The sequence below is a fragment of the Dermacentor albipictus genome, chromosome 2 (genome assembly GCF_038994185.2).
Source record: "Dermacentor albipictus isolate Rhodes 1998 colony chromosome 2, USDA_Dalb.pri_finalv2, whole genome shotgun sequence".
NCBI classification, from domain to species: Eukaryota; Metazoa; Arthropoda; class Arachnida; order Ixodida; family Ixodidae; genus Dermacentor; species Dermacentor albipictus.
In genome coordinates this window covers 190,979,653-191,007,025 of record NC_091822.1, presented here as the reverse complement: position 1 = coordinate 191,007,025, position 27,373 = coordinate 190,979,653, and the positions used below count along the sequence as shown (strand labels likewise).

Genomic DNA, 27,373 nt, shown 5'->3' with positions numbered 1-27,373 from the left:
AATACATTCGCGGGAAAAAAAAAGCTACAAGTTCTATTTAGTAATCGGCTTGCTGGTCTATGTAAAATTGAAAACTCGATAGCTTGGGTAAATCACAAATGCTACTAATTATAGGCTATGCGTCAAGTCTCCTGCTTTTGAACCAGAATTTTTAGGTATCAAACTCAGTGTAGGAAAAATGAACCATTGAGCATTAAAAGCAGCATCACAAAATATGAATTTTTTTTTCTTTTGTGATGAGAGTTAAACCTTTAGATCAACGTGATCTTCATTGCTTCAGACTTAAAAAAAAGGATGAAAAAAAAAACAGCAGAGCAGAACTCTTACTAGCCTGTCAAAGGTAATGCGTTTAGCATTGAATCAACACAGCGGCCCCAACGTATTGCCACTGTTGAAAAAAGTTGTGTATGAGGCATGCACTACAGCGGGACTCCTATTTTTCGCTTCCCTAAAAACACTCAGTGCCATCCAGCGTCGCTGTCGTGAAGGCAGCGCATGGCTTTCGAAATACATTGCATGCTGGTGCATGCAAACGCTGAGAAACGAGTCATGCAGCAGCCGAGCTCCTCTCTCCCACTTCACTCTGCAGTGCTGGACAGTACTGATGATACATGTTAGATGCTATCTTAGATATTCTTTGGGTATCTTGTAGCTGTATCATGATACGTCTGGCAAGACGTGTATCAGTATCTGTACTTCCGATACATTAAAGAATGTATCGTGTATCTTAAGATACAATATACTGCTATCGCAACACCACCATGCAAAACTATAAATGTTAGCTGAACTCTGCTAGGGCAGGCGATGAGGGCTGCGCATCCCTTGCAAATGCCTGTGCGCAGCTGCCCTTTTGTTTTCTAGTATTTTTTTTAGTTGCATAGGTGCCACGACACTTGCTCCTAGCCACTGTATTGCGCTGCATACGCTAACTCGTACGGAGTCTTTCGCGCCTGTTCCCTATAGTGTCATTATCGAAGTTTCTCTTGCGTGGTGCTTTTGCTACTCTAAACAAGGCTAGATGTTAGGAAGGGCGATTTGAGAAACATTACAATAACAAATACTCTGTTTTTCTCATGAGCACCCACACAAGCCATTTTAAGCTATTTTTCACAGGCACTGAATTTTCTATTGTCTGACCTTAACAGCTAAAGCAAGGTTTGAGTACGGGCTAGTTGGTATTCCATGGTATCAATCGTCACTTACAGCGCATACATAGACAGAGGACAAAGAAGGACGACCTAGACAGCGCTTGTCTACGTCGTCCTTCTTTGTCCTCCATCTATGTATGCACTGTAAGTGACGATTGATACTTAACAGCTAAGTTGACAGTACTTCATGCTTAAATGTCATAGCTATTAGTGGTGACACCTGTATCATGTTTCTATGTATTCACTGTGATTGAGTCATATGAAACCGTCTTTCTGGTTTACTTAGATATATTATGGCTTATACCTGTGCAACTACAATACGTATGTGCAAATACAATACGTATGAAAATTCTTGGGCTGTACAAGTTTTCTCACAGAAGGAAAAATGGTAAAACGATTGCATGTTAACAGATATGCCATCAATGAACACTTTATGCCAGTCGATAAATAAAACATGAAAGGTCATTGCAGCTATATGTGCTCTCTGTATACACGGTGCGTCACAAAAAGATGTAGCACATCACACAGGGTTACATAAGGGTACATGTACGCAACCTTGTACAGTTGGCATCAAAGAGGTTCACTGAAGACAAGCGCAGACGAAGAGGTAGATACCCAGTGCTCCAAGTTGGCACCAAAGAGTTTCATGGAACAGTGATACCAGACCAGTGGCCCATGTTGGAATGAAAGAGGTTTGTTGAAAAGCGGCAACACTGCCAAATACTCAGTGACCCACGTTGGTCCAAAAGTTGGTTTCGAATCCTGTTCCCTCAGCACAGCCATGCGATGCACTACCCATCTCACCATGGACTACCCAGTGACCCAGGCAGGTGGAAAAATGGTTAGATACAAACATTCATAGATAGATAGATAGCTACCCCTCAAAAAGTGTGAAGTACCCCAAGAATGCAAATGCATTAATAATGTCAGAAAAGTCAGACTTAATATCCACCAGAATAACTGGAGGAACATATTTGAAAAGTCAGATTTAATATCCACCAGAATAACTGGAGGAACATATCTGCTAGGTGTATACAAAATTTGAAATTACAATGCAATTGCAATGCAATTATATGCAATGTACTTAAGCATAAACCCTCCCACTGCCATAGGTAATGAATTATCTTTGGAGCACCAGAATCACCCTAAACATTGCAGATCTGGTCACAGTTCACCAACAGGTTTGGCCGTTATAATGTTACGTGATGGCAGTGTTCTCATTTATATGGGCGTCACAAGGCACACTTTTGATCAAGATCGATCCCCATCAGGATCAAATTTCTCAATAGTGATTGGCTCCTTCACGTAAGCTACAGGAGGGAGCCATTCGCTGTCGAGAACTTCAATCCCGATCAAGCTCGATCGCGACTGAAAATGGCCGTGTGATACTCGTATTACTTTCTGTTGTCCCTGTGTAGCGTAACATTATGCTGGCTGAACCTGTCGATATGCACCAACTATCCGTGCAAAATACCATAATGCACTGCAATGCTGAAATGCCATTGCATGCTTATACACTATTATCAGATGTGTCTTCTGGAGCAACATTTTCATTATGGCCCAAAATTGAAAGAAACGTACTCACCAGACTTGGCTCTCATAGTGCAGCTATTTCAGTATTGCACACCTTCGCTCCTTGCTTTCGCAGAATTTTGCAAGTGAATTAGACACAACAAAAGACAATTAAAACAATTTGACTTTATTGAAATACTCCACATGTTTCCTTTTTCCTGAGCCAATGAATCTTCTTTTGTACTGTTTCACCACTGTGACTCATTGTTATAGTACATCCAATGTTTGTTATAACATACCTGCCAACCTGTGAACATTAAAATTCATAAAAATCCTGCAAACACAATCCCGGAATTTTATTTATTTATTTATTTATTGTGCTTTGCTCTGGGCATGAATCTTCTTTTGTAGGATACATGTGCAATTTATTACAATCATTTACCTTTAGATGCAGCACACGAGCCGCAACAAACTTTGGAGCAGCATTAAAGTGACAAGCAGCACATTGCTTTTCAGATAATGGTGTCTTTTGCAGCTACCTTGATGCTGCCAATTTTTCCTTGTATAGAAACTTTTCTTAATAAACTTGTGCAGAGCAAGCATTCTTCTGGTGTCCTTTGATTGGCAGAAGATTTTGGAGAATATTTTCAGAGATGGACGAGCAAAAATTTTCACTAACTTAATTTTTCGTAAAATTAGAAGCAGTTTTTGGAAAACCACGAAACAAGCCTGAATTTGTAATTTTTACGAAAAATTTGGGGAGTTGGCGGTTATGTTATAAGCATATATTTGCTATACACTCACATTGATAAGGAACCATAGCTGTGCATTCACTGCACATTTGAGCCCGGGCCTGGAACAGGCCTGTTCGCATCAAAAGGCCAGCCATGTCCTATGCCAAAAAAAAAAGAAGCCCACCTAGTCCAGCTCGACATAAAAAACTAGAGGCCCATGCCCAGCCCGACACTATGAGGGCTCCGCTGCGGTGACAAAATAATTTTTCTAGATTAAATAACACTTTATTCACCATGTAAAAACTAATTAAACATACAGTGCTTACTATATTAGGAAAATACATACAGCCATATCATAAGTTATCCCTTCAGTCGGGCTCAGTAGATGGCCCAGCCTGCCAGACAATAAAATACAGTGGCGTAAGCCTAGCCCATGGGCTGAGTCAGGTATGGTCTTTCGGGCCAATAGGAGTCTGTGCACACCTCTGCGAGGAACTTTTCAATTTACTTCCATTATAAATCTGTTTTTTATATATAGGTTCGAATGTATCATTATTCACTGTGCTTAGAGTAGCAAAAAGACACTACTTTCTCTGACTTATCTCAAGCTCCATACAATGTCAGCCTGTTATGCGAGAACAAGCCCATGCCTCAGTTGAACAGTGATATGTGCAGTCTAGTGGTGTGAACATGTATGTAATGAGAATACAAGGTAAAAACTGGGTCTGCACTTTATTTGCAGAGACAACACAGGGCAGGACATATACAGATTACCGAACACATCACTGTGTTCAGAAGCAGGCATTTAATTATATACCTAAGGGCAAAAGTTGTGCTTTTTTGCAAAACAAGGCAGATTTCGCTTTCCTCAAGACACAAAATTAAGTTTGGCACACACGCACGTTTCTATTATCATGTAGAATTGCATGTCTGACATTATTCATGCTGCTGCATGTCATCTACGGCTCTACTAAGGATACATATATAAAGAAATACACTATGTCAGGCACAATTTAGTGACTAGACTTAACAGACATTTACCTTGAAATTCAGCTAACTGTCTCTGAAAGAAAAGAAAGCGAAACGCATTTACAGTGCGAGTGCTTATGCCTAGTTGTGACTCCGATTGATGAACTGAAGATTTCATTAAATGTCCCAAAGTAGCTGGCAACCAGGTTACTTGGTTAAATATTTACTTTGCAATGTTGCAGAGTTTGTGGTTAACTCTGATGTGAAGCCACCAATGTGATAGCTAGCAGCACTTGCAGATATCTGTACCATGTTTGAGATGTTTGGATTAGCTCAGCATGTCAGTTATCAGTGTGCCCACAGCACATTATTTTGGCAGTCACAATTATTTTAAGCGCAAGCCATTTATAAACAACTCATCAAGGCCTTGAAGAAACAGTTCTTGTAAACACTGCAGAAGATCCAACAAATGACAATGCAGCTATTTGCTAAAGGATGAAATCACATGAAGTCATGGTTATTGAAGAAAGAAAGAGAGAATAAAGAACAGAGCATGAGCATGTACACACACTCTCACACACACAGTTTTCATCTTTGAAAGAGTTATAGCTGCTTCCAATACTGCTTGGCACGACTTCAATTAGCCACAAAACAAGTATATTCTGTTACAAAGGAAATCACATTGCATCTTAATTTGTGAAGAGTCTTAATGACAGCAGCATTCCGGGCAAGTTGGTAATCCATTACTTAAATGATTTGCGCTTGGTGTGTCGTCTTCTATAACGTCCGTGTTGTTTTTTTTGTCTCGCAATATCATTTAAGTTGTGAAGAGTGAACTGCAGACTTGAAATGTTTTCACAGGCTTGTAAAACAGGAGTCTAAGTCACAGGCTTCCGTAATCAGAACTGAAGCTATTTAGAATACAAAAGCAGAAATGTTTCTAAAGAGAAGCTTTAGACGGAGTGCTAATACTGCGGTTTGAAATTTTTAACAAACTGCATTTACAGAAAATGAGCCCACTAGATTGGTAACATGTGTGTCAACCATGGCGCTTGTGCTACTATTGAGTGCGATCAGTGGTAAGACAGCAAACATCTCTTAAGATTATATTCCATAAAAACAAGGTGGTTCATTATTTTAAACATAGCCATGCAAAACTCAGTGCACCCAAATGGCATCCCAGCACACGCAGACATTCTGGCAGGTGCCACTTTGCTCACTGATCTTTAACAAGCACCAAATAAAATGCCCATTAGGAAATCCAGAAAGGAGAATGAAATAGAAGTACAGCAATGACATGCTTGTTCATAACAGTGAACAAGTTTAGAACTCTACTGTCTCGTAAAAAGACATCTTAAAAAGATTCATTCAAGACAGTTTCTTGAAGCCAACAGAACCATAGGCCTGATTCAGTGTTAATGCAGGTAAGTGGACTTCATATACGTGACCCCTTGTATGATAACAATACTTAAAAAAAAAAGTATCCACTGATATTTTTATTCCCTTATCCCAGTTAATGAGAAGCAACAGGCTGAAACTCAGAGCAAGTATGCAGATCATACAGTAGACTTCCATCAATTTGGCTCTGGTTAATTCGGTCTTTTGCTTAATTCAATCCAAACCAAAACCACAGTTGATGGCCGCACATTTCTATAGGCCACGATTTTTCATTCTTTAAATTGGCCTTCTCTGAATAATTCGAGCTTCACTGGTCAGCATGCGCATGCCTGACACCAATGGCAACAGTAATTGTGACCACGCCTTAGCAGCATCAAGGGACACTGAATGCATTGAAGACATGATATCTCCTGCCAATCTCCCACCAAAAGTGCCAATTTTTGGCCTGCCTTCCACAGAATTACAAGCAAAAACACCAGCTCACAACGCATGATTTACCCCGTTTACCCCAATTAGTGATTTACCACAACGAATTTACTAATTTCAACATGCACCTTGTTTATCAGCTGCACCTTGTTGGTATCAGCTGTATCATCATAGTAATCACAAGCTGGGCAACAAAACGAGTTTCCACGTAGGTAGGTGGCAGCAATGCGCTGCTTTCATTATCAAAGCTAATTCAAAAGAGAAGCTATTTTACGTGCTAAAGTAGCCGCAATAGATCACCGCCATATGCTTTTGGCATGTCAGTGTCTTGTGTATGTCACAGGGTGAACTGGCAAAGTTTTTAGCCTAGGCATTGAACACCATCTTGTTTTCAATGGTTACACAGTTGTTCAAGAAACTGTAGAATATCAAATGCAGTGGACTGCACGGAGGTTGAGACGTAGCCCATAGTGATAAGGAGCTGCCTGAGAGTGACGATGATAGACATGCAAGGTAAATAAATTGTCATTCTGTGAATGCAAACTCTGCAGGTTCCATCTTTTTCCTATTGCCAGGATCAGTGGCATGCTACTTTTTATCTTGTTACAAAATCGGGTGCATGTTGGTTTTCGGTGCACATTGTTTTCAACTTTTAATCCAGAAATGCCAGGTAGCTATGCATTAGTCGGAGGTGTGTTAGAACTGGATAAATAAAGCAAAAGTATGTTTGGACATATTTTTTGTCTTTCTTTCAATTCAACCCACTCAATAATTAGATCAAGTTGACCCATTGGATCTATCAAGGTCGAATTAATGGAAGCCGACTCTAATAGCAGAGTTGCCCATTCATGCTTGAAAATGCCGCAGCCCTGCGAGCTACAAGAAACTCCTGCAATCTTTAAATTAGTGCCCCAGATGGTCATGCTGAAACTAGCTCTTAACTTGCCGCTCATGACTATCACTCCTTCTTGAGCTTTTGCAGTGGCATCATCTTTTGCCCGGCATTTTTGAGGAGCCTGCATACAGTGCGTGGCTGTTCCTCAGTATCTCACAACTGACCTGCCAGAGCCCTTTCCTTCCTTCGGCTGTTCTGCATTGTTCTGTGCAACAAAAGGAATGGCATGGCTCTAAGCGGTGTGCCTCTAATGTCATGAGCCCCGACAAGGTGGCACAGACAGTGACTGTTGTGAAGAGAAGAAGGAATGTACACATTAAGCCAATTTCACAGCTCTTCAACTGCTGTTTGCAGTGAAGCAAGAAGCTTTTCTTGAAGATGGTGGCTAGAATTTTTGCGAATTTTGCGAATTTTTGGCTGGACAAATGAAACAAGAAGGAATTTATAAAAGACAGTCTGGAGTAGTGATGAGAGTGACGGTATCAACATGATTATCAAAGAGGATATTCAGAAGGTGCTTCCATTGCTGCACAGATGCTGTGACAAATGTTTCTGAAGAACAAGAGAGCTTGAGATTAAAACACACTACCAAACAAAAATGGGCTGAAAGAAAATGTCTGCATCTTTCTTTCTTTTTTTTTCTTTTTTTTTTTTACACAAAGACTGGATGGAATAGGGAGGTCAACTGCCTACTGCACTATTTTTGAGCCAGACAAGGAAGATGAGGAGAATTCGATAAATGTTACTGACAGGTTAGCCCCAAGTACTCGATGTTGCTCCTAACTTAAGCTTTGGACAAGCTGTTAAACTGCTTCATGAGACTGGTTTAAAATGCACGATGATGTAGTAATTTGAGCAATGTGGGATTACAGCAATGAAGAATGAAGAGAGAAAAAGTGGGTTTGAAGTTCCCCGGTATGAAAGTGCGTGAAGGGAGCAAGGACAATTACATCAATAAGACCAGGAGCCGCAAAAGCATGAAAGATCCAATGGCCTGTCAACAGGTAGTACAAGTCAAAGTGCATGAGAGGTCTGTTTTGAAATGGTACACAGCTGACTCCCAATAATATGATACAGGCTAATTCGACCAGTCTCTTAATTGTGTTCAGAAGCCACCCATGCACATCAAATGCTTCCTTTTTTTAAACCAAGGAAAATGCAAACCAATTTCATATACCGTATTTACTCTCATACTGAACATACTTTTCTTTCCTGAAAAATTTACGCAAGGTAGGGAGTGCTTTCATTATGCAGAGTGAAATTTTGAATGATTTTCTTTCTGTGGCCACCTCTAAAGTAGGAGACACACAGTTATGATTTGGCTTTCCATGCATTAGAACAGCAGCAGATCTGAGGTTTTTTGCCATGCCATAGTGCTGAATGGAACGCCCAGCATTCACTGTCATTTGGTTGCAGCCGATGGCAGCACAGCTAGCTTGTGACATTCTCTTATGTTCCCTTCGAAGAGGTGACGCTAGCAGGCCTGTTTCGTGTTGTTCTAATCACTGCGGTCGAGACATTCGCCTCTATTGTTGCTCACGGGGTAACAAAAATTGTCTATTATTTGTTTCGGACACGAAATATAATGACTAATTGAATAACATTATCTCAAAAGTGTACCTGTTCTGCAAATTAGCACCTAGTGCTCAGCCACACGAGATTGGCAGCGACAATGCAATGGCATTTCGCAAGTGGACAACACACTGACTGTCTGAGCGAGGCCACTTGCTTAGCTTGCATGTTTGTCCTTTGCATTAACGGCATTTAGTAAACCAATTGTATTTCATTACGCACGACATTGGAAGAAAGCACTCTTTGAAGAGCTTGGGCTGGATTGGCTGAATTGCAAGCACCAGCGACCAAGGTGTCCACCAAACTAGGCCTACTGGCCCTACCGGTAGCTGTCAGCGGAGCCATCAGTGGATGACGTGCCGTTGTTAAGTGTTTGTCGCTCGGACAGGCATGATTTCATTGACAATGCTCGTGCAAAGTGGAGCTGCATTACACAAAGTATTTTGTTTTATACTTCTTGGTGAGGATATGAAGCCTGCAGAGTGTACAAGCTGGGATGCTGAATTTGGGGGGAACTAATAGGGATGTCATATGGTGCACTTTGAGTGAGATTGAATTTTTTGGTCGTGATCAGCTCCTCTGTGCAAACTGCAAGAGGAAGCAAATCGCAGTCGAAAGTGGCCATGTGACAGTGGTGTTACGCAATGCTCACTCGTTTGAATACATATCCCATGTGCCCTGAGTGGTTGTATGCCGCATGTTGGACTGGATGCCAGATTGTATCGGGTGAAAAAAGCTTTTCATGTTGCCGTCTCCAGTAGAGGTTGCATACTTCATCTATGCCGAAGTGCCTTCTTGATCTGTGTTTGTCATTCTTCAAAGCATATTCAACGGCTTCGAGCTTGAAGCAGATAGTATTGCTTGCATAGCCCCCCTTGAGGCACGTGATAAACGCAGGCAGCCCATCACTTTACACACGTGTGAATATCACGAATGGGCCGATCGAACTGACAAAGAAAACATGGAGTCATTGAGAAAGGAAACATATGCATGGAGGAACACTGGCTTTCCACAGGTGGCGCTAGGTAGCACTAATAAACATTCAAAAGTGGCCTCTGAGATTGTCAGCAGGTAAAACCTTGAAGGCCATGCTCTGTGCAGCACAGTTTACGTACCGCTCGGTGTTAAGCAGGCCGAGGAGATGACCTTCACGGCAGCAAATTTGGGGTGCGATCATTATTAAGGGAAAGAAAAAAACTCACTTTTTTTATTTGAAAAGTGGGAAGCGCACTCATTAAATGAGTGCATTCATTATGCAAGTAAATACGGTATATCTCGTAGTGGTCAAATTAATGGTAGTCTAATGTACAAAGAAGCATCGGTCAACTAAATCTTACAGGTATTATGCCAACGTAATATCTACAGTAGCATCTACAGCTCCATTCTAATGGAGAAACATAATCGCAGCACAAAGCTACAGAAAATGAAACATAGCATATTCATAGGCATAAGTAAAAAGGTATGTACAATTTGCTTCACAAATATACATGCTAGATGTAACGCCTTACTCGCTTCAATTCTTGTGCCAAGCAGACAATGAAACACTGAAATTTAATGTTACACACACCACACTCTTCTAGCAACTCTGCTAAACAAATCTGATAAATAAATGGGCACTCCTGCAACTGGTGCCAGCACAGTACAAAAATAGTTTTTAAACAGTATAAGCAGCCCTTGCTAGCAAAACACTACCGGTAAAGGACTCAACTCTCTTGGATTATAATCACGCTTGTCCAGCATCTGTACAAACACAGGACGTGGTGTCACATGCCAAGTAATGCACTTTTACAGTCGCTAGATATGCCTGGCGGCACAGTTTAGACTGAACATGTAAACCTAAATTTTATGGTTCACAGCTAAATCAGAGAGCAAGTTTTATAGTGCAGAGTAAAATAATGACAGGTTCTACTACTTTTCTTGCACAGCTTATATGATGTGGGCACTTGCTTTGAAATGAGACACAGGTCGGAGGTGTGAAATAAACAACAACAACAAAAAAGAAATTTGAAAGTTTTGTTGACAGCAAAGTTGAGAAATAAGGTGAAAATAAAGAAATAACAAGACATACATCACTCATGCAAAGAAGGTATCTAACAAAGCCAGACATTCAGATGATTCGGATGACACTGTGTACAAAAGGGTGTACAAAAGGGGGGAAAAAAAGAAAAAAGGTGTCACACATGTGGGCAAACAAAAGGAAGGAGGTAATTCAACAAAGTACAACAGAAGGCAACAGACAACAGGCATGGATGTTGAGAGATACTCTCTCACTGTCACATAATCTTACATTGCAAGCTGCCTCCAAAAAGAATGGGCACTCTTGGCATCCACACAATACAATGTGGCCACACAGTGGCTCAAGTGGCTGAAGGTAGCTGAAGTGACTTATCTTTGCCACTGCAGACAGGGTAGCACATCTCAGCTGAAGGAGGAGGCCACTGCTTCAACACCCACAGCAAGGACCCCAATCATAGACGAGTGGGTGAGTTCACTGTAGACTGTTACTTGCACTGCCAGTCGGTGAGTTCACAGCAACTGCTACCTTTCTTTTTGACGCTGTGTTGAAAACTTGAACCTTGTACAGACACACAAAGATGTAAAGAAAAAAAAGAAGGAAGACAAGATGAACCACATCTGTCAGCACGGCAGCTTGAGTGAAAATACTGCTATTGACCAACCGGGACTCACTGTGTCAGAGAAGGGTGATTTCAAATACAGTGAAACCTAATTACACCGTAGCTGGCCGGATCTCTGAAAAAGTATGTACTAAACGTAGTAAACTAAAGTAAACTAAACGGTAGTACTGCTTAACCGAAATAGCATGAGATCGCCTACCTACCTGTCAAAAATGGAACTCAGAGAGAGTGCAATGAAAGCGGAAAAAAACATGCAGTATTTATTCACTTTGCGCGACAAAATTGTTATTTTCGTTTGATGCCGCGCCGGCCTAGCAGTGACTACAGTGGCCTCAAACTTACTGAAGCTGTGAGCCAGCTTTTCAGCCAGCCCCTTCTTCTCTGCACACACCTGCAAGGCAGATTCTTCGCTGGTGTTGCATGTTCTCTATGCTCGCGGGCGGTAGTGCTGCAGAAGTCGCAGGGCGCCTTTTCATTGCGCGGTGTTGTTCTTGTCGCGACGAGTGCATTTACGAGTCTGACGTAACGCGCAGCTTCTGCCACTGTCGGGTCTGAATCACTCGTGCTGTTGCTTTCCGTGTCGTTCTCATCACTGTCGCTAGCCGACACTTTGGCAACAACAGAGACAACGATGGCGGAAAATCGAACCTAATAGCCGACACCTCTTCGGTGTCACAGCAGCGCTGTCGAGCAACTTCTTCACATTCCAAATGCCACACACCGTAGTCAACAGTAAATCCCTGTCGCATGCCTGTGCCGACTCCTTCGTGTCACGTTCGAGAGCATGAACGATGTCTAATTTTTCTTCTATGCTGAACACCCAGTGTCTTTTTTATCCGAGCATCGGCATAATGTGAGCCCTTGTTTGTGTAACGCCACAACACCACAGAACACCCATAAACAACACTATCTGGCCAATGCATTGCTCTGGCATGGATGGATTGATGGATGGATGGATGGCAGCTACACTGTTTATAACGGGCGGCGGCTGGCACCACCTAGCCTTTTGCTCCCCCTCCTATTTTTTCTTTATTTATATCCCATTCTCCTTAAACTAGTTTTCACTCCCCTCCTCCTCCCAAAATAAATATCTAACATAGTATAGAAAACATTAGCTCCCCAACTTATGGTATTATCTCTCCCTTGACTTCCTCCACCAATCCTCTAGCCTCCCCTTCGTTACTGCCACTCTTTTCTATTTGCCCTCGTTCCTCGGGAAAACCTAATGCCCCTTCCCTATCCGTCACTGTTCCCTCAGCCAGAGTCGGGCGAAGGTCTGTGCATCTCAGCATTATATGCTCTGTGGTCTTAATTTCGGCTCTGCAAGCTGTGCATAAAAGGTACGCGTCTCCAAATTTGGCCCTGTATGTTTTCGTTCTCGAAACCCCCGTCCTAGCTTTGAATAATAGTGAGCTGCCCTGCGAGTTATCAAATAAGAGCTCTCTCTTCATCTCCTGTTTTTGTGTCCTATAAATAGCTAGCGCTGGCTTTCTGAGCATTCTTTCTTCCCACAATTTTCTTTCCATCTCCTTCACCTCCTTTCCCACACTAGAACCACGTTGGACCCCCACCCTCGGCTGTCGGTACCTAATCCTCAGCTTCCTAGTTCTGAGTGTCCACTTTGTGTTCAAACTTTTAATGTACTATAGATATTCGTACACTTTTCCCACCCACCTCTTTTCCCCAAGTGCTGCGAGTCTCTGTTCATATTTTAGCTTACTTATTGCCTCTTTTGAATGACGTCCGTCCCATGTCCCCCTGCACTCCCTCATTAGGGGTGTTCCCGTGCGCTCCTAAGGCCAACCTGCCTACACTTCTCTGTCTTATTTCCATGCATGCCTGAACTTCCGATTTCATGCACAGTACTGAATTTCCGAATGCGAGGCCAGGTACCATAACCACTTTCCATGCCCCTCTGACCACCTCGTACTTATTGTAGTTCCATAGTGCCTTGTGTTTCATTACAGCTGAGTTCCTTTTCACTTTTTCAATCATAATTTTTTCATGTTCTTCCAAGTACTTTTTGCCCTCATTTAGCCATATGCCCAAATACTTGTATTTTTCAACATGATCAATCTTAGTGTCTTGCATTTCCAATGGTTCCCCCCCCTTTCTTCATTGTACACTATTATCCCAGACTTCTCTCTACTGAATTGCAGTCCCAATTTTTCTCCCTCCTCTCCACATATCCTCATTAGTTCCTGTAGCCCTACTCGAGTGTCGTCAGCAAGCAGTACAATATCATCTGCATACATCAGTCCGGCTAGTACTTGAGCTACCTTCTGCCCTTCCAGCATATAGCTTATGTCGGTTCCTATTGTGCTCTGTTCTAGCCTCTTTTCCATTTGGATCATGTAAATCATAAAAAGCAGGGGCTACAATGGACAGCTCTGCCTGAGACCACTTCTTATTTTAGCTGGCTTTGTAGTTTCCCCCTCCCATGTTATCTCTACCTCATCATCTGTATAAACTTGTTGTAGGAATCCAACCACCTTTCTATCTAAACCACATTCCTTCAACTGGCTCCAAAACTTTTCCTGGTTTACATTATTGTAGGCTCCTCTAATGTCTAAAAAAGCTATCCATAGCGGTTTCTGCCTGGCTGCCGCTATCTCTATGTACTGTGTTATAACAAATAAATTATCATCTAGCTTTCTGTTCCTTCGAAATCCATTCTGCAACTCTCCCAAGATCTCTTCACGTTCTGCCCATTCCTCCATTCTCATTTTCACCATCTGCATTGCTACTCTGTACATGACTGATGTGACAGTTATTGGCCTGTAGGATTTAATGTTGTCCTTGCTTCCCTTACCTTTGTAAACTAATATCATTCTGCTTGATTTCCAGTCCTGTGGAACATCTCCCCCTACAACTATTTGTTCAATAAGTTGCCGTAATTTTACTTCACTTTTCTGGCCCAATATGCTTATCAATTTCATAGATATGTCATCAGGTCCTGTCACTGTTCCCACGAGGACCTTGTGTTCAATTCTGTCCCATTCCTGACTTGTCATCCCTCTGTTCTCCTCCTCTAATTTTGTCCTGCTGTTGTCATTGTTCTCCATTTTGCTACCCTCTGGCTCTGCAAATGCTGCCTCTATTGTTAACCTAATATATTCCTGAGCTTCTTCTCCCTCTACCTTTGTTCCTTCTGGTGTGGTCAGTGAGTGCTGAACCACCTGTGTTCTTACTCTGTTGCCTTATGTGTTCCCAAAACTTCTTAGAGGCATTTCTGTCTTTTTTTCGTATCTCTAACAACCACTGTACCCCAACTTTTGCTATCTTGGCTTGAATTAATGCCGATGCTTCTTTTCATTGCAAGGTAATTCTGCCATTTTGTCTCCACCTCTTCTGGTGGGGCTCCCCTTTTCTTTGCTGCTGTGTTTTCTGCATGCATCTTTGTGTTGCTCTATGGCCTCCTTAACTTCTCAGTCCCACCAGCTTTTCAGTTTATGTTTTCCCTGCTTACTTCCTACTTTCCTAATCTGTCCCTTCTCTAGCTCTCGATTAAAAATACCTATTAACTCGTCGTATGTCTATGCCCTTTGCGGTTGCTTGGATACCATGTTTTCAATGTTTTTTGCCGCTTCTTGTAGCTGCCTGTCATTCAGTTTGCTCCTACCTTTCCTTTCTTTAGTTTCTGTCAGTGGTACTGTCCTTCCAAAACTGATTTTGATTCGTTTGTGATCACTCCCCAGGCTTTTTGTACCTTCCTCATCAATTTCCATACCTCTCAACCGTTGACACAGTTTGTGGGACATTAGGCAGTAGTCGAATGTTGAGTGGGAGTTATTTCTTTCCCATGTTATCTTCTCGTTGCATTTAATTTCAGTATTAACTATTACAAAATCATGAGCCTCAGAAAAATCTACTAACGTCTGCCCTGTTGAATCTGTCGCCCCATCGAAGTATTCCGAATGTGCATTCATGCCCCCTAGGATGATTATCTCCCATTTCATAGCTAACTCCCTGATGTCCTTGGCCATATGTTTGAAATGTTTTGCATTCTCCTCTTTCGACTCATTCCTAGTTTTCAGATACACAACTCCCAGGATTGTCTCTGCATTCCCTATGGTGCCCTTGAGCCCATGTGCTCACTGCAGCTCTCCCTTATCCTTTCCCAGTCCTGTCCCTTCACTAGTGGCCCAAGGCCTCCTCCTCTGCGGCTTTCCCTTTTCTGTTGCACCCTACCCAGGTGTATCCTGCAATGAATGGTGGCTCTTCCTCATTTCTTAAATGGGTTTCAGCGACTCCATAAACCTGAAAATTTTCCGTTTGTAATTGTTATTCTATTTCGTCCTACGGCGCTGAAATGATGTTGATGTTGTGGTTTCACACGCAAATGCACAGGGCACTTGGAGGCTGTTGTTCAGATCTCTGAGACTTGTTGTTCTGCCAAGCCACCCGATGGAGACGACGCACCGCCGTGTGTGCGCAACGAAAAGTGGAAACACTACGTGTTAACCAATATGCACGCAATAAGCTGGTATGGTTTATGCGGATACACATTATGTTCAATGGCCGCCAAGTCGGGGGATTTGACTTTACTACTTTTAAAATGAAACTACTGTTTAAGCAGGTATGGTTTAACGAGGTTTTACTGTACAGTAAATTATTATTATTTTATTATTAGTAGTAAGTGGAACAGACCTACGAATATGAGTACAGACCAGATGTAAAACAATCAGATGAACACTGTCATTAGCAGTATTTAGCTTGTGAAAGCCGAGAAATACTTGAAGAGCTTTAGATATGCAGATCAAAAGTTACCAGTGAGTTCTCGCAACCTTCTTGTCATCTGCGAGGAGCAATTATTCTGCAGACTAAAGGTAGCAAAAGAACTAAGCGGTGGTTGTGGAGGGAGGAGCATACCTTTGCAATAGCAGTTGCCACCTAAAGAAAAGAGCTTTTCTCAATAGCTCGCCAGTATGCTCAACCCTTTCACTGAGAAAAATCTAAGCCTCGATGAAGCTTCTGCAGGTCACTGCGTATTAAGCACATTCACATCACATCAAATTTTAACTCACTGTGGCGCTGACTCTTTCTTGGTGACTGCCTGTGTGGCTTCCTCTGGTAACCGACTTGGGTCAGAAAGGATGTTTGTAGATTTGCTGAGGTACCTCAATGAGTCCAGGACACCTAAGGAAAATAACATAAATAGAGGTGCATGAATATTCTAAATTTTGATTCAGGTTTGATTAGAGAATTCACTACTGGAAGTTGTCAAATATTTGTTTCTTTAGAATATATAAGAGGTGGAAATATTCATTGGAGTCCCGAGGAAGACAGAACAATAAATTTGAGGACTGTTCTAGATAATTCTGCTGCAGGATAGCGGCAGTTGTTGCGCATTAGCACCAGTTTTTGAGCGAATGCACAAGGCAGATAACTTCTGCTCGATGATTTTTAGATATTAAATAAGAATCGCTTGCTTTTAGGCAGCCTATTTATGACTTCATTAAGATTTATTATTTGGCCAGTCTCACAATGTTCCCATCCCTTTAGAACTATGTGTGGTGGTGTAATATCACGCTTCTCTTCACCAGTGAACAGAACACTCTATGTGGATCTAGTAAAATGCTGTTCCCTTGTTTCATTACTGTCAATTCCAGGATGCCCCAGGTAAGTGAAAGCAGTTGTTTATCATTTACAAGCTCTTCAGTTGCTTAGGTGCCTAATTGTGCAAGATATCACACATGTATGCCAATGTATAGGAGCCTGATTTCTACAATTACGGATGCAGAATGCATACTATTTGTTCCTTTCTGTTGGTTCCCGTTTTCAAGTGTGGCTCTGTCTCAGAATGAACAAGCCCAAACCAAAGCTTGACAAGGCATATTGCTCTGCAAACAGTGATATTGTCCAATTGGATCATAAAGGGAACTCTCTCAAATCTGTACACAGACAGAAAAACAAAGTGATGCTCCTCGCAAGTTCGTACAGAATATTTGGCTCAAAATTCAAGGGCAATTCACAGATAATCCAAGGATTTCAAGGATGCTGAAGGCCGAAATTTAAGGAAGGGGAAACAAGTATTATTCATACAAAAATGATGAAAATTAGTGAAATATCCTTATTAGCTGCAAATTTCTTGCAGCTAAGCAGCTGCTGAGTTGGGCACATGCTTCAAGCTCTTCAAGTGGCAGTAACGGCGATAGTGCACGGGCACAAACTAATCTACTCTTCTACAACAGTGCAGGTTGGTGTATTCTTCCTATCACGCTCTTGCGTACACTGCTATCCCGTCACTGCTGCTGCCGTGAGTGCTACCATGAATAGTGGGGTACTTTAGGCTAATGCAGAGCCATACCTGGTCACTTGCGCTGAGTTGCATTTTTTGTGATTGCCTTCTATTTCCTGCAGAGTTGTCTTCTATTGCCAACATTGAGGCAAGCAGGGAAATGAATTCAGGTGGCCTAAATGACCTTGCGAAAGCTATGGCTGAGAAGCAACGGAATGCATAAAAGAGATCGTTAAGGTATTGACTGGGTTGGTGACTAATACCCTTGTCACACGGGCACCTGCAAACTTCGTTGACATGAAACTCCCTAATGGATATTTACAGCAATCAAGTTGCTGCCGTGCTTACAGCACAATGTGAGCTTTCGACAGGCGCCGCATGGCACCGAAATGGCACTGCTGCGCTTACTTTTGCATGCAACGGCTCACATATAAAGTCGCCGTTAAAGGTAGCTTTTTTTTTTTCTTAATGCAGTATGTGATCTGATGAAATCACAGCGAGAAAGTTTGCTGTATGTTACCACAAGACTTGTTTTTTACGCATAGCAAAGTTGAAAGTGATGCTGGCCACACCGCACTCTTTCTTTCGTGCACGGGCAGCGTTGGTCACATTTTTCGACCGGTGTGCTTCGAGTTGTGATTCTGCGCTGTGTAATCGTGTGTGTGCATGTATTCGCAGTGAGCTGAACTGCTTCCAGATGAGTGACGAGGCAAATAAACAAACGAAATGGCAGAACGACATTTTCCCAGGCGGCAAAGGGAAGCATTGGTGTAGAGGGCACAGGCGCTATGTCCTTAAACAAATTAAAGACTCCTATTACATGGTGTATAAACCAAGGCAAAAAAAAAATGATAATGCTAAAATTTGTAAGTGAGCCAGTTACGATGATTTTATTTGCATGGTTTTCTTCGCAGCAGCAGCTATCTGGGAATGAGAGTGCTCCATCCAACCGTATTGGTCATTGCCGAACTCCCTTCGCCAAAATCTCCATTTACATTCCTTGGTGCAAGAGAGACCATGTGACACGGAGCGCAACACCCTAGACGTAAAGACGAAGGAGTTAAATGGAGTTTGCAGGTGCCCGTGTGACAGCGGTATAAGCTAGAGTCATTCATGTCAGACATTAAAACTGATGTTGCTCGGATCAGTACTTCAAACAGTTAAATTTGGCAGGAAATCGCTGGTCTTCAAGGATCCCTACAATTCTTGAGTGATGGTTTTGAAAAATTCAAACTTGACGTTGAGGCCTTCCGAGGTGAGCTTTCTGTTGTTAGGGCCGACAGTGAGCAGTGCCGCTTTGAAAAGGTAACTCCTCAAAAAAGAACTGAAGCAGGCTAGGAGTGAGATAACTGAGTTGAAACAGTACTCCATAAATATGAATGTTGAAATTTAAGGGCTTCCAGTTGTGCTAGATGAGAACCTTTAGAAAGAAATTGGAAAACTTGTGGGGTGTCTAAAGGCTAACATCACTGAGAATGACATGGACGTTGTGCATCTTGTGCTATCTAGAGATAAGAGTAGGCCATATGTGATCATAAAGTTTCATTCGTGAGCCACCCGGGACGGAATGCTTTCGGAAGCAAGGAAGGGCAAACGAATGCAAGGGAATTAGGGTATGACACAATGCTTTGATCTACCCAAATGAGCATCTCTGTCATAAAAGCAAAATTTTGCTAGCAAAAGTGAGACAAGTGAGGAAAGGGAAAAATTGAAGTTTATCAGGGTGTCTCAAGGCAAAGTACTCATGCAGAAATTGAACAAGACACCAGTCTCGCGCATAATGTGCGAGGAGGACTTGGTGCAAGTTGTATTAACTGGTCATCACGGTGGAATAATGGTTTCTTTAGTTGTGATCCTGCGGTGGAATAATGGTTGCTTTAGCTGTGATCCTGCATGTCATTTTTCTTTATTTTTTTGTTTGCTTTGTTAAAAAGAAAAACACACTGCCGACTTTTCTTCTTTCTTTTGTGTCTGTGTCTAAACCTAGTTCATACTACACAGCACTTTGTGTAGCCAATGTCCTGGACTACTCTTCAGCTGTATTATGCAAGTGAACATTTGTATAATGCGTGCAATATTGCTCTGTGTTGGATTAGTGTCATATATCACTTATCTGTCGTCTATGCTATCTGTGTCTATGCTATGCTAACATTGCACAACGAAGTATGGCTTCATAAAGATTCAGCGGCAGTTCTTAATGAGTATGTTTACCCTTTTTTGTTATACACTCCATTCAAAGCTGTTGCTTTGTTATACTTGCTATACTTAATTTCTGCATACCACTTCATCACCACCATCTTCCAATGGGCATTAATAAGATGGGTTCTAGTCCATCTAAACTAAATGCACTAATTGCAGACCAGCGCATATCCCCCTTAGCTGTGCTTCACATTAATATGCAGTCTGCTCGCTGCAAAGAGGACAACCTCCTTGTTCTTTGTGATAAGTTTAAATTTGATTTCTCCATAGTTATGCTTACAGAAACGTGGTAACATGATGACTCGGACGTTATTAATATAGCAGGTTATAACCCAGTTTATTTAATTAAAAAATAAGGACAGGAGGTGGCATATGTATGTATGTGAAACATGAGATACGAATGGTTTAACGAATGGTCGCAATGCACGGATGATATTGAAATTGTATCCCTTAAAGTAGAAAACTGTGCGACTGCTGCAGTATACAGACCACCCGATGGCAGCATTAACAATGTCATACTGTTTTTAGATAACATGTTCTCCTTTGTTAATATCAACGGATACAGACTAATGTTGGGAGGTGACTTGAATATTGATATGTTACCAAGCACGAATAAGCAAAAGCATCTTTCTCCACTTCTTGATTTTCACTTTTTATCGAATGTCATCGTCACTCCTACTTGTATTACTGACTCGAGTGCAACATTAATAGACTTGTTCATAATAAACTTTCCCTTCGATTCCACACTTTCTGGCGCTATTTGTACTGCTATCAGTGATCACCTACCTAAATATTTCATTGTATCCCAATGCCGCCACACGCCTAGACAGGCTGCTTCTGGTATAGATTATAGAGCTGTAAACTCAAACTTTCTTTCGCGCTTTCATGATTAAATTGAGCAAATGCAATGTGATGACTTATTTTGTTTCTCCTGTGTTGGTTTAACTTACGACCATCTTATTCGAATGATCGGTTCAGTTTATAATGAAACATTTTCCACCTCAGGTTAAAAACAACAACAACAACAACCAAAAAAAAAAACCCGAAGCGTTCCCGCAAACCTTGGATGACTACAGAGATCCTAAAATAAAGGCCATAGTTTGTGCACGGCCGGGGCGCATACCATTATTCTGAGTGTCAGTTTAGGCACGAAGAACGATTTAGTTAAACTTAGCTACACTGCGCATATAACCGCAATTTTTACAATATCTATTCTAAACGAAAGTAATAAAGTGCATTCATATAGCATGTTTAATTTAATTACATTATATTTAACCAATGGCTCTGCAGTGTGTGCATTAAATGGTTGAGTTGAGTTGAGCTTAATGGCACATAAGCAGCTAAGGCTACCATGCGCCAAACACTAGGTACAGATTCTTTAAAAAGTTGGGAGACCTCAGTGAGTCCTTGTCTGGGCAAGAGCTCGGAGGGTCCCAACAATTTAACTAAAGACCTCGGCATTCTTCTCAGAAATTAGAAGGTGGATGAGGTTTTCTGTAATATGTAGTGAAGCACTCTACGAGGTTTTAAAGTTTTACGAGAATACCTGCTTTTTTTATAAAGCTAAAAACACATGATATATCAACAAGCGCATCTTCGCCTAAAATCAAAGCTGGGTGATAAGGAATGTGTTCACTGTAAAATAGGGTAAAAAAACTTCTTCCTCAGTGGTTCAAGTTTTCTGCATGAAAATAAGATGTGGTTTACTGTTAGTGCATCTCCACATGATTCACATTGGGGATTGTCTTGCTTTGTTAGAAATGAAGTTGTGTGTGAGGTGTGCGTGTCCTATGCGAAGACGGCATAGAATCACTTCTTTGAAACGTTCCTGGTGTGTACGAGATTTCCAAGCTTAACGCGGGCTTTAACAAGTGTAATTTGTTGTTTACATCATTGTTCCAAGAAGACTGCCATTTTTTGCTTAGCTTATGATATATTAGTTTCATGCAGTCATTAGGAGATATCTTTATTTTTGTGATTTGTTTGTGCCGGGCTTGTGCCGTGCATGCATCTGCTCTCTCATTGCCACTAATTTCGACGTGGCTCGGAACCCAGCATAATTTAATGTTCTGTCCTTGTGTGGTGGCTTTTATTAAATTGTGTATGTTTCCCAATAATGGTGTGACTGCATTTCTGGCATGAAGAGATGTGAGTGCACTTAGGGAGTCTCAGTATATGATACTATTTGTGAGGTTCTCCTTTACTATTTTCTCTATGGCTATAGAAATGGTGTAACATTCAGCAGTGAAAATGTATGTGCACTGCGCAAGTCTTACTGTTTCTTCCCAGTTCCCTTTGACAACTGCACTTCCAACAAGGTCTTTCATTTTCGAACAGTCAGTATAAAAGTCTGTGAAACAGCTGTATTTTTCTTCTAGTGCCAGGATTTCCTGAATAATGTGTTTTAGTGGGATTTGTGCGTTACCGAACTGTGTTAAAGTAAGATCGCAAGCTGTCGGAAAGATGAACCATGGGGGTAGTGGATTTTGTCTGTGGGTAATGCCAGGTAATGCGTCCACTATGCCAAGATTGCGACACATCTCTTCAAATCGCAGGAGCAGTGGTCTTATAGTTTGTGGTTTGTTGCTGAATATTACTCGAGAAGGGCATTTTGTTACAAGGGGATAACAAATGTGTTTTGTTAGATATTGTACCTCAGGAACATATGCACAGGTTAGAGCGGCTCTTCTAGTTTATAGTGGGGGTTCATTTGTTTCTACATAAAGGCTGGCTATAGGAGACGTTCGGTATGCACTACACGAAATACGCAAGCCTGAGTATGTATGGGGTCTAATTTTTTTATGTATGTCGGTCTTGCTGAACCATACACTATGCAGCCATAATCTAAGGAGGAACGTACTAAGCAGCGATAAATGTGTAGAAGGCATGTTCTATCAGACCCCCAATGTTTATATGACAGTACTTTAAGTATATTCAGTGACTGGAAAGCTTTCTTTTTGAGGGCGTTTATGTGTGGTAGGAATGTGAGCTTTTTGTCAAAAGTTATACCTAAATATTCTTGTTCATTCTTTACTGGATGTACGGTTTCATTTAGGTGTAGGGTGGTGTCAACCTGTAGGCCTCTTTTGAGTGAGAAGAGGACAGAAATTGTTTTTTGTGATGAAAACTTAAATCCATTTTTGTCTGCCCAAATCACGAGTTTGTGCAATGTGAGTTGAAATTATGGGTTGGTTTTTACATGCCAAAACCACTTTCTGATTATGAGGCATGCCGTAGTGGAGGACTCCGGAAATTTTGACCACCTGGGGTTCTTTAACGTGCACCTAAATCTAAGTACATGGGTGTTTTTGCATTTCACCCCCACCGAAATGCGGCCGTCGTGGCCGGGATTCGATCCCGTGACCTTGTGCTCAGCAGCCTAACACCATAGCCACTGACCAACCACAGCGGGTGTACAATGCGAGTTGTATCTGTCTCTCGCATGTTGGTAAGCTCGAGGATGTGCATGCTATTTGAAGGTCATTGACATATACAGGATACATAATGGACCTAGGAATAATTTTTGCTATGGAGTTCATTTTTACTATGAAAAGTGTCGTACTTAAAATACAACCCTGCGGCACTCCATTCTTCTGGACAAATTTCTTCGAAAGGGTAGCACCCAGGCGTACATGCAATGAACGGTCGGACACAAAATCTTTCAGGCAGTTCAGCATCCTACCACGAATACCAAGTTCTGCTAGGTCGTGGAGAATACCAAACCTCCAGGCGGTATCATAAGCCTTATTGATATTGAAAAAGACTGCTAAACAGTGTTGCTTGTGTATGAATGCTTCTCGGACTGTATTTCCTAGGTGGACAAGATGATTAGTTGTTGAACACGCTTTTTTAAATCCACACTGGTGGATGTCTAAGAGCTCACGAGTGAACGTCATCCTAATGTTCAGGATACTTTTAAATGACTTTGCAAGACAACTTGTGAGAGCTATTGGCCTATAACTGCTAGGGGTGATTGATGGTTTTGCAGGCTTCAGAAACAGTACAATCACGGCTTTTTTCCAAGCCTGCAACAGGAATGACTAGGGAGATACGAAACATAGGCGTGCAACAAGCACAACTTACCTGGCCTGAGGGCCCTGAGCGAACAGTTTTGTTCGACCCAAACAAGCACTGTCTTGCACATTTCATCGAACCCAGCCTTGGAGACGGTCTGGTTGTAGGACTCCAACAGGGGCTCCAGAAGAAGGCTGAACTGTGCGTGCCAATATTGAGTCATGGAAGTGTGACACACCAAAGAGATGAGCAAGTGCAAACACTGCATTTGCACATAGCGGCAAAAGGCATACTTGCATGCTTTTGAAAAAAAATTTACTCTGTTGAATTCTGTGACAAGGTTAACAGTTTTGTGACCTTTGCTTGTGGCATCCTTGGCAAATTGCACCGGTGTGCACAGGGGTGCTGTGATGCGCCGTTTCATTCAATCATTATTGCCTCAGGGTGCCCTGAAGCACACCATTGAGGGTGCCATTACTTTTCTAACAATGCCAGTGCATCACATAAGTATGACTTCAGATAAGACAGACAGACTTAAGAAATGTCCTTATGCTGATCCTAAATATGTGCATTGGGCTCAATAAATAAAAGCTGGCAGAAAAAATACAATAAAATGTAAAGAAAACTTAAAAACAGGTTCTGAAATTTGCCACTGAACTTCATGGTTAGCAAAATCATTAATGGCACTCTTGCAGGGAAGAAAACAAGGAAAGTCGAAGTGCTGAGATCCGTGTTCCTTTTGTTGCCAAGATCATTGTGAACATCACCGAACACCAAATTCTCATGTCACATGACAGAAGCACTGCCTTGGTGAATAAATGGATGTACCTAGAAGAGTTGACAGAACATTGACAGAAGGTTCATAGATCTCGGGTGAGCTGCATTATTTCTACAGGGCTCGAAAACCTGATATAACACTGTCAGGCTTTACCTAAAACGAGCATCAGAGCCAGAGATTCACTTATATAAGCTAACACCACAACCCTGTGTATTTGATGTCCTCAGCCTGTACCCTTCTCAATAAGAGCATGTACAGTAAAACCTCGTTATAACGAAGTTGAAGCGGGGGTCGTAATTATTTTGTTATAATCATTAGGTCGTTATACCCACTATCCATTTCTATTGACAATTAGCAAGCAAGAGAGGATGTACTCACTACCAAATCTCGCAGCAGCCTGCCAAGCGAAAAAGAAAACGGCCGTCGCATGAAAAAAAAGAAGAAAACTAGCGAAAAAGAAAGAACAGCAAGGAATTGATACTTTATTCACGCCAAACAGCTGATCACTGATTGATGAACAGCACACCAGCTGGCGCTCACTTCGTAGAAAAAAAAGTCCTTGATAGATTTTTGCCGTGTCTTCTTCAGGCGAATGCTTTTTCAGCTGCAGCCACCATGTTGAGTCCGTCCTCGCCGTCATCGTGAGCACCAAAGAAGTGGTGCAGCAGGTCTGCTGCATTCAGCGCTTGTGTGGGCGTCAGTACATTGGATTCGCCAATATGAGGCTGTGGGCTGTAGTTGACACACTCATCACAGTCGTCATTAGGCACCCCCGTCACCGGGTGCGCAATTTCTACCTCTGTTAGCTGTTCGGTCGTCACCGCGTCAGCATCGGCACTGACATACGTGCAGGAAATGTCGCAGTCGGGCACAATGCTGGTATCTAGGAGAGTGTCCCACGACGCTAGGGCATGGTTGCCCGCGGCACCCTCATTGGCAGCAGCATTGATATCTTCGCTGTAACCACCGCTGACGCCAAATGAGGCATGCTGGAAGCAATTGGCGATCGTGCTTGCAGGTACTGCCATCCAAGCAGCCTGTAGCATCTCGATCGCCATGTACAAGTCGATCGGGGACTCACACTTCATGCTCACATTGAGCAGAATCCGGTCGATCACACGCTTGCCAGTAGCCCGACTTAAAGTTCATGATAACTCCTTGGACGAGGGGTTGCACAAATTCAATGCAGTTTGGCGGCAAGAAGCATAGCTCAATGTCCTTGAGCACAGTGACAGTGTGGTGGGCCGCACAGTTGTCCAATATGAGGCATATCTTCTGATTCTGCTCGCCCAGCCGCTCATCCCACTCCTGCAGCCATTGTTCAAAAATTTCGCTCGTCATCCAAGCCTTATAGTTGGACACATAACTTACTTGCAGCTTTTGTTTGCCTTTAAAGCATCATGGTGACGCACTTTTGCTGACCACAAGGACAGACACCTTTTCTGATCCACCCATGTTGGCACAAAACAACATGGACATGCGGACCTTGCTCTACTTACCGCCCTGGCGCGTTCACCTTTGAGGGCCAAGGTTTTTTGCGGCAGCATCTGGTGGAACAGGGTGGTCTCATTCGTGATGAACAAATCCTTGGCACTGTATTTTTCAGGCAGCTGTTCAATGTTTGTCTGCACCCCATGCCACTGCAGCTTCACGGTCGACAGAATGTGCTTCCCCGCTGACAGCTCTGCTGACGATGTCGTGGTGCTCCTTGAAACGCTGCAGCCTGCTGACACTCGCCAAAAAATCATCGTGCCCCATGATGCACGCAAAGTCCGTCACTTTGCGCTGCAACAGTGCCCCACTCACAGGAGTGCGCCCCTTGCTCTTGCATGCAAAAACCACTTGAAGACCGCCTTCTCTAAAGCTTCGAAAGAACAGCTCGAAAGAAGCTTCGAAAGAAGCTGGGAGCCCCTGGCTCCCAGCTTCTTTCTGTCGCCTTCTATGCCATGTGCGACAGCACCGGTGACAGCTTCTTTGCTGCTCAAAATCGTCGACAGCGTGCTCAACGCTATGCCGAAATCTTCGGTCACTTATTTCTTCTTCACGCCAGACTCGAAGGCTTTCATCATAGCCACCTACTGTTTGATTGATATAGTTTTGCGCTTCCGTTTGCCGTAGCCGTCGTTCATCTCCTTTCTGGCGGCAGGAACTTACACGAACGAACCGATAGAAACACCAATATCCTTAATGTGCATGCAGACGACATGCAACAACAAAACCGCAGTCGGTGCCGCCCCATGCATGCAGTGGAAGAGCAGGCAAATCCACCAGTTCCACGGAAAAGGGGAGGCCAGGAGGCGCGCTCGTCGCACGCTGTAAGACATTGACCTGACGGGTACTAAGATGGTCAGTAAATTCTTGACGATTATGTTACCTCCTAATGCGAAATTTGAGCGCAGCAATTGAGCTGTTCTGGCTTTTCGATATATTGAGGCAAAGAATTCATGCAAGACATGTATGTACAGTTACAGACAACTTTTTATTCTTCACACATATTCCTTCTTCAAGAAACGCTCCATTCCCAGTTCTGCATGAAGGAAGCTTTGTGGTAGGAGAAATAGATGGATATATGCTTGACTTGCTGCACCAATGCCTGATTCGGCGAAGCACACCTCTGGATTCTGGCGGCGACGGTGTTGGGCCTCTGCTCGGGCAGCTCATTTAGCAGCAGCGGCAGACGAAGGACTTCCATCGGTTGCCTCGTTCATGGCTCAAAGCACTGGCTGAGAATAAACTATTTTTATAGGCAGACGGATTATAATATAATATAAACCGTGTGAGCCTTGGACAATCCGTCTCGTGAGGAACATTTCACACCAGCCACCGCAAACCGAGCGTAGCTCGGCACAAC

The 27,373-nt window shown here is 42.5% G+C and overlaps 1 protein-coding gene across 1 annotated transcript in view; it reads right to left on the bottom strand.

The window, feature by feature from the left end:
- Positions 1-4,109: 4,109 nt before the first annotated feature.
- The window catches only part of Mondo (MLX interacting protein mondo), a 96,291-nt gene continuing 73,027 nt past the window's right edge, over positions 4,110-27,373 (bottom strand). The window contains exons 18-20 of the mRNA XM_065427381.1: positions 23,814-23,943; positions 16,318-16,429; positions 4,110-11,229 (exon numbers count right to left, since the gene is read on the bottom strand). Coding sequence (XP_065283453.1) covers positions 11,193-11,229; positions 16,318-16,429; positions 23,814-23,943 — 279 coding nt within the window. The 3' untranslated portion in view covers positions 4,110-11,192. The remainder of the gene's footprint in view (positions 11,230-16,317; positions 16,430-23,813; positions 23,944-27,373) is intronic.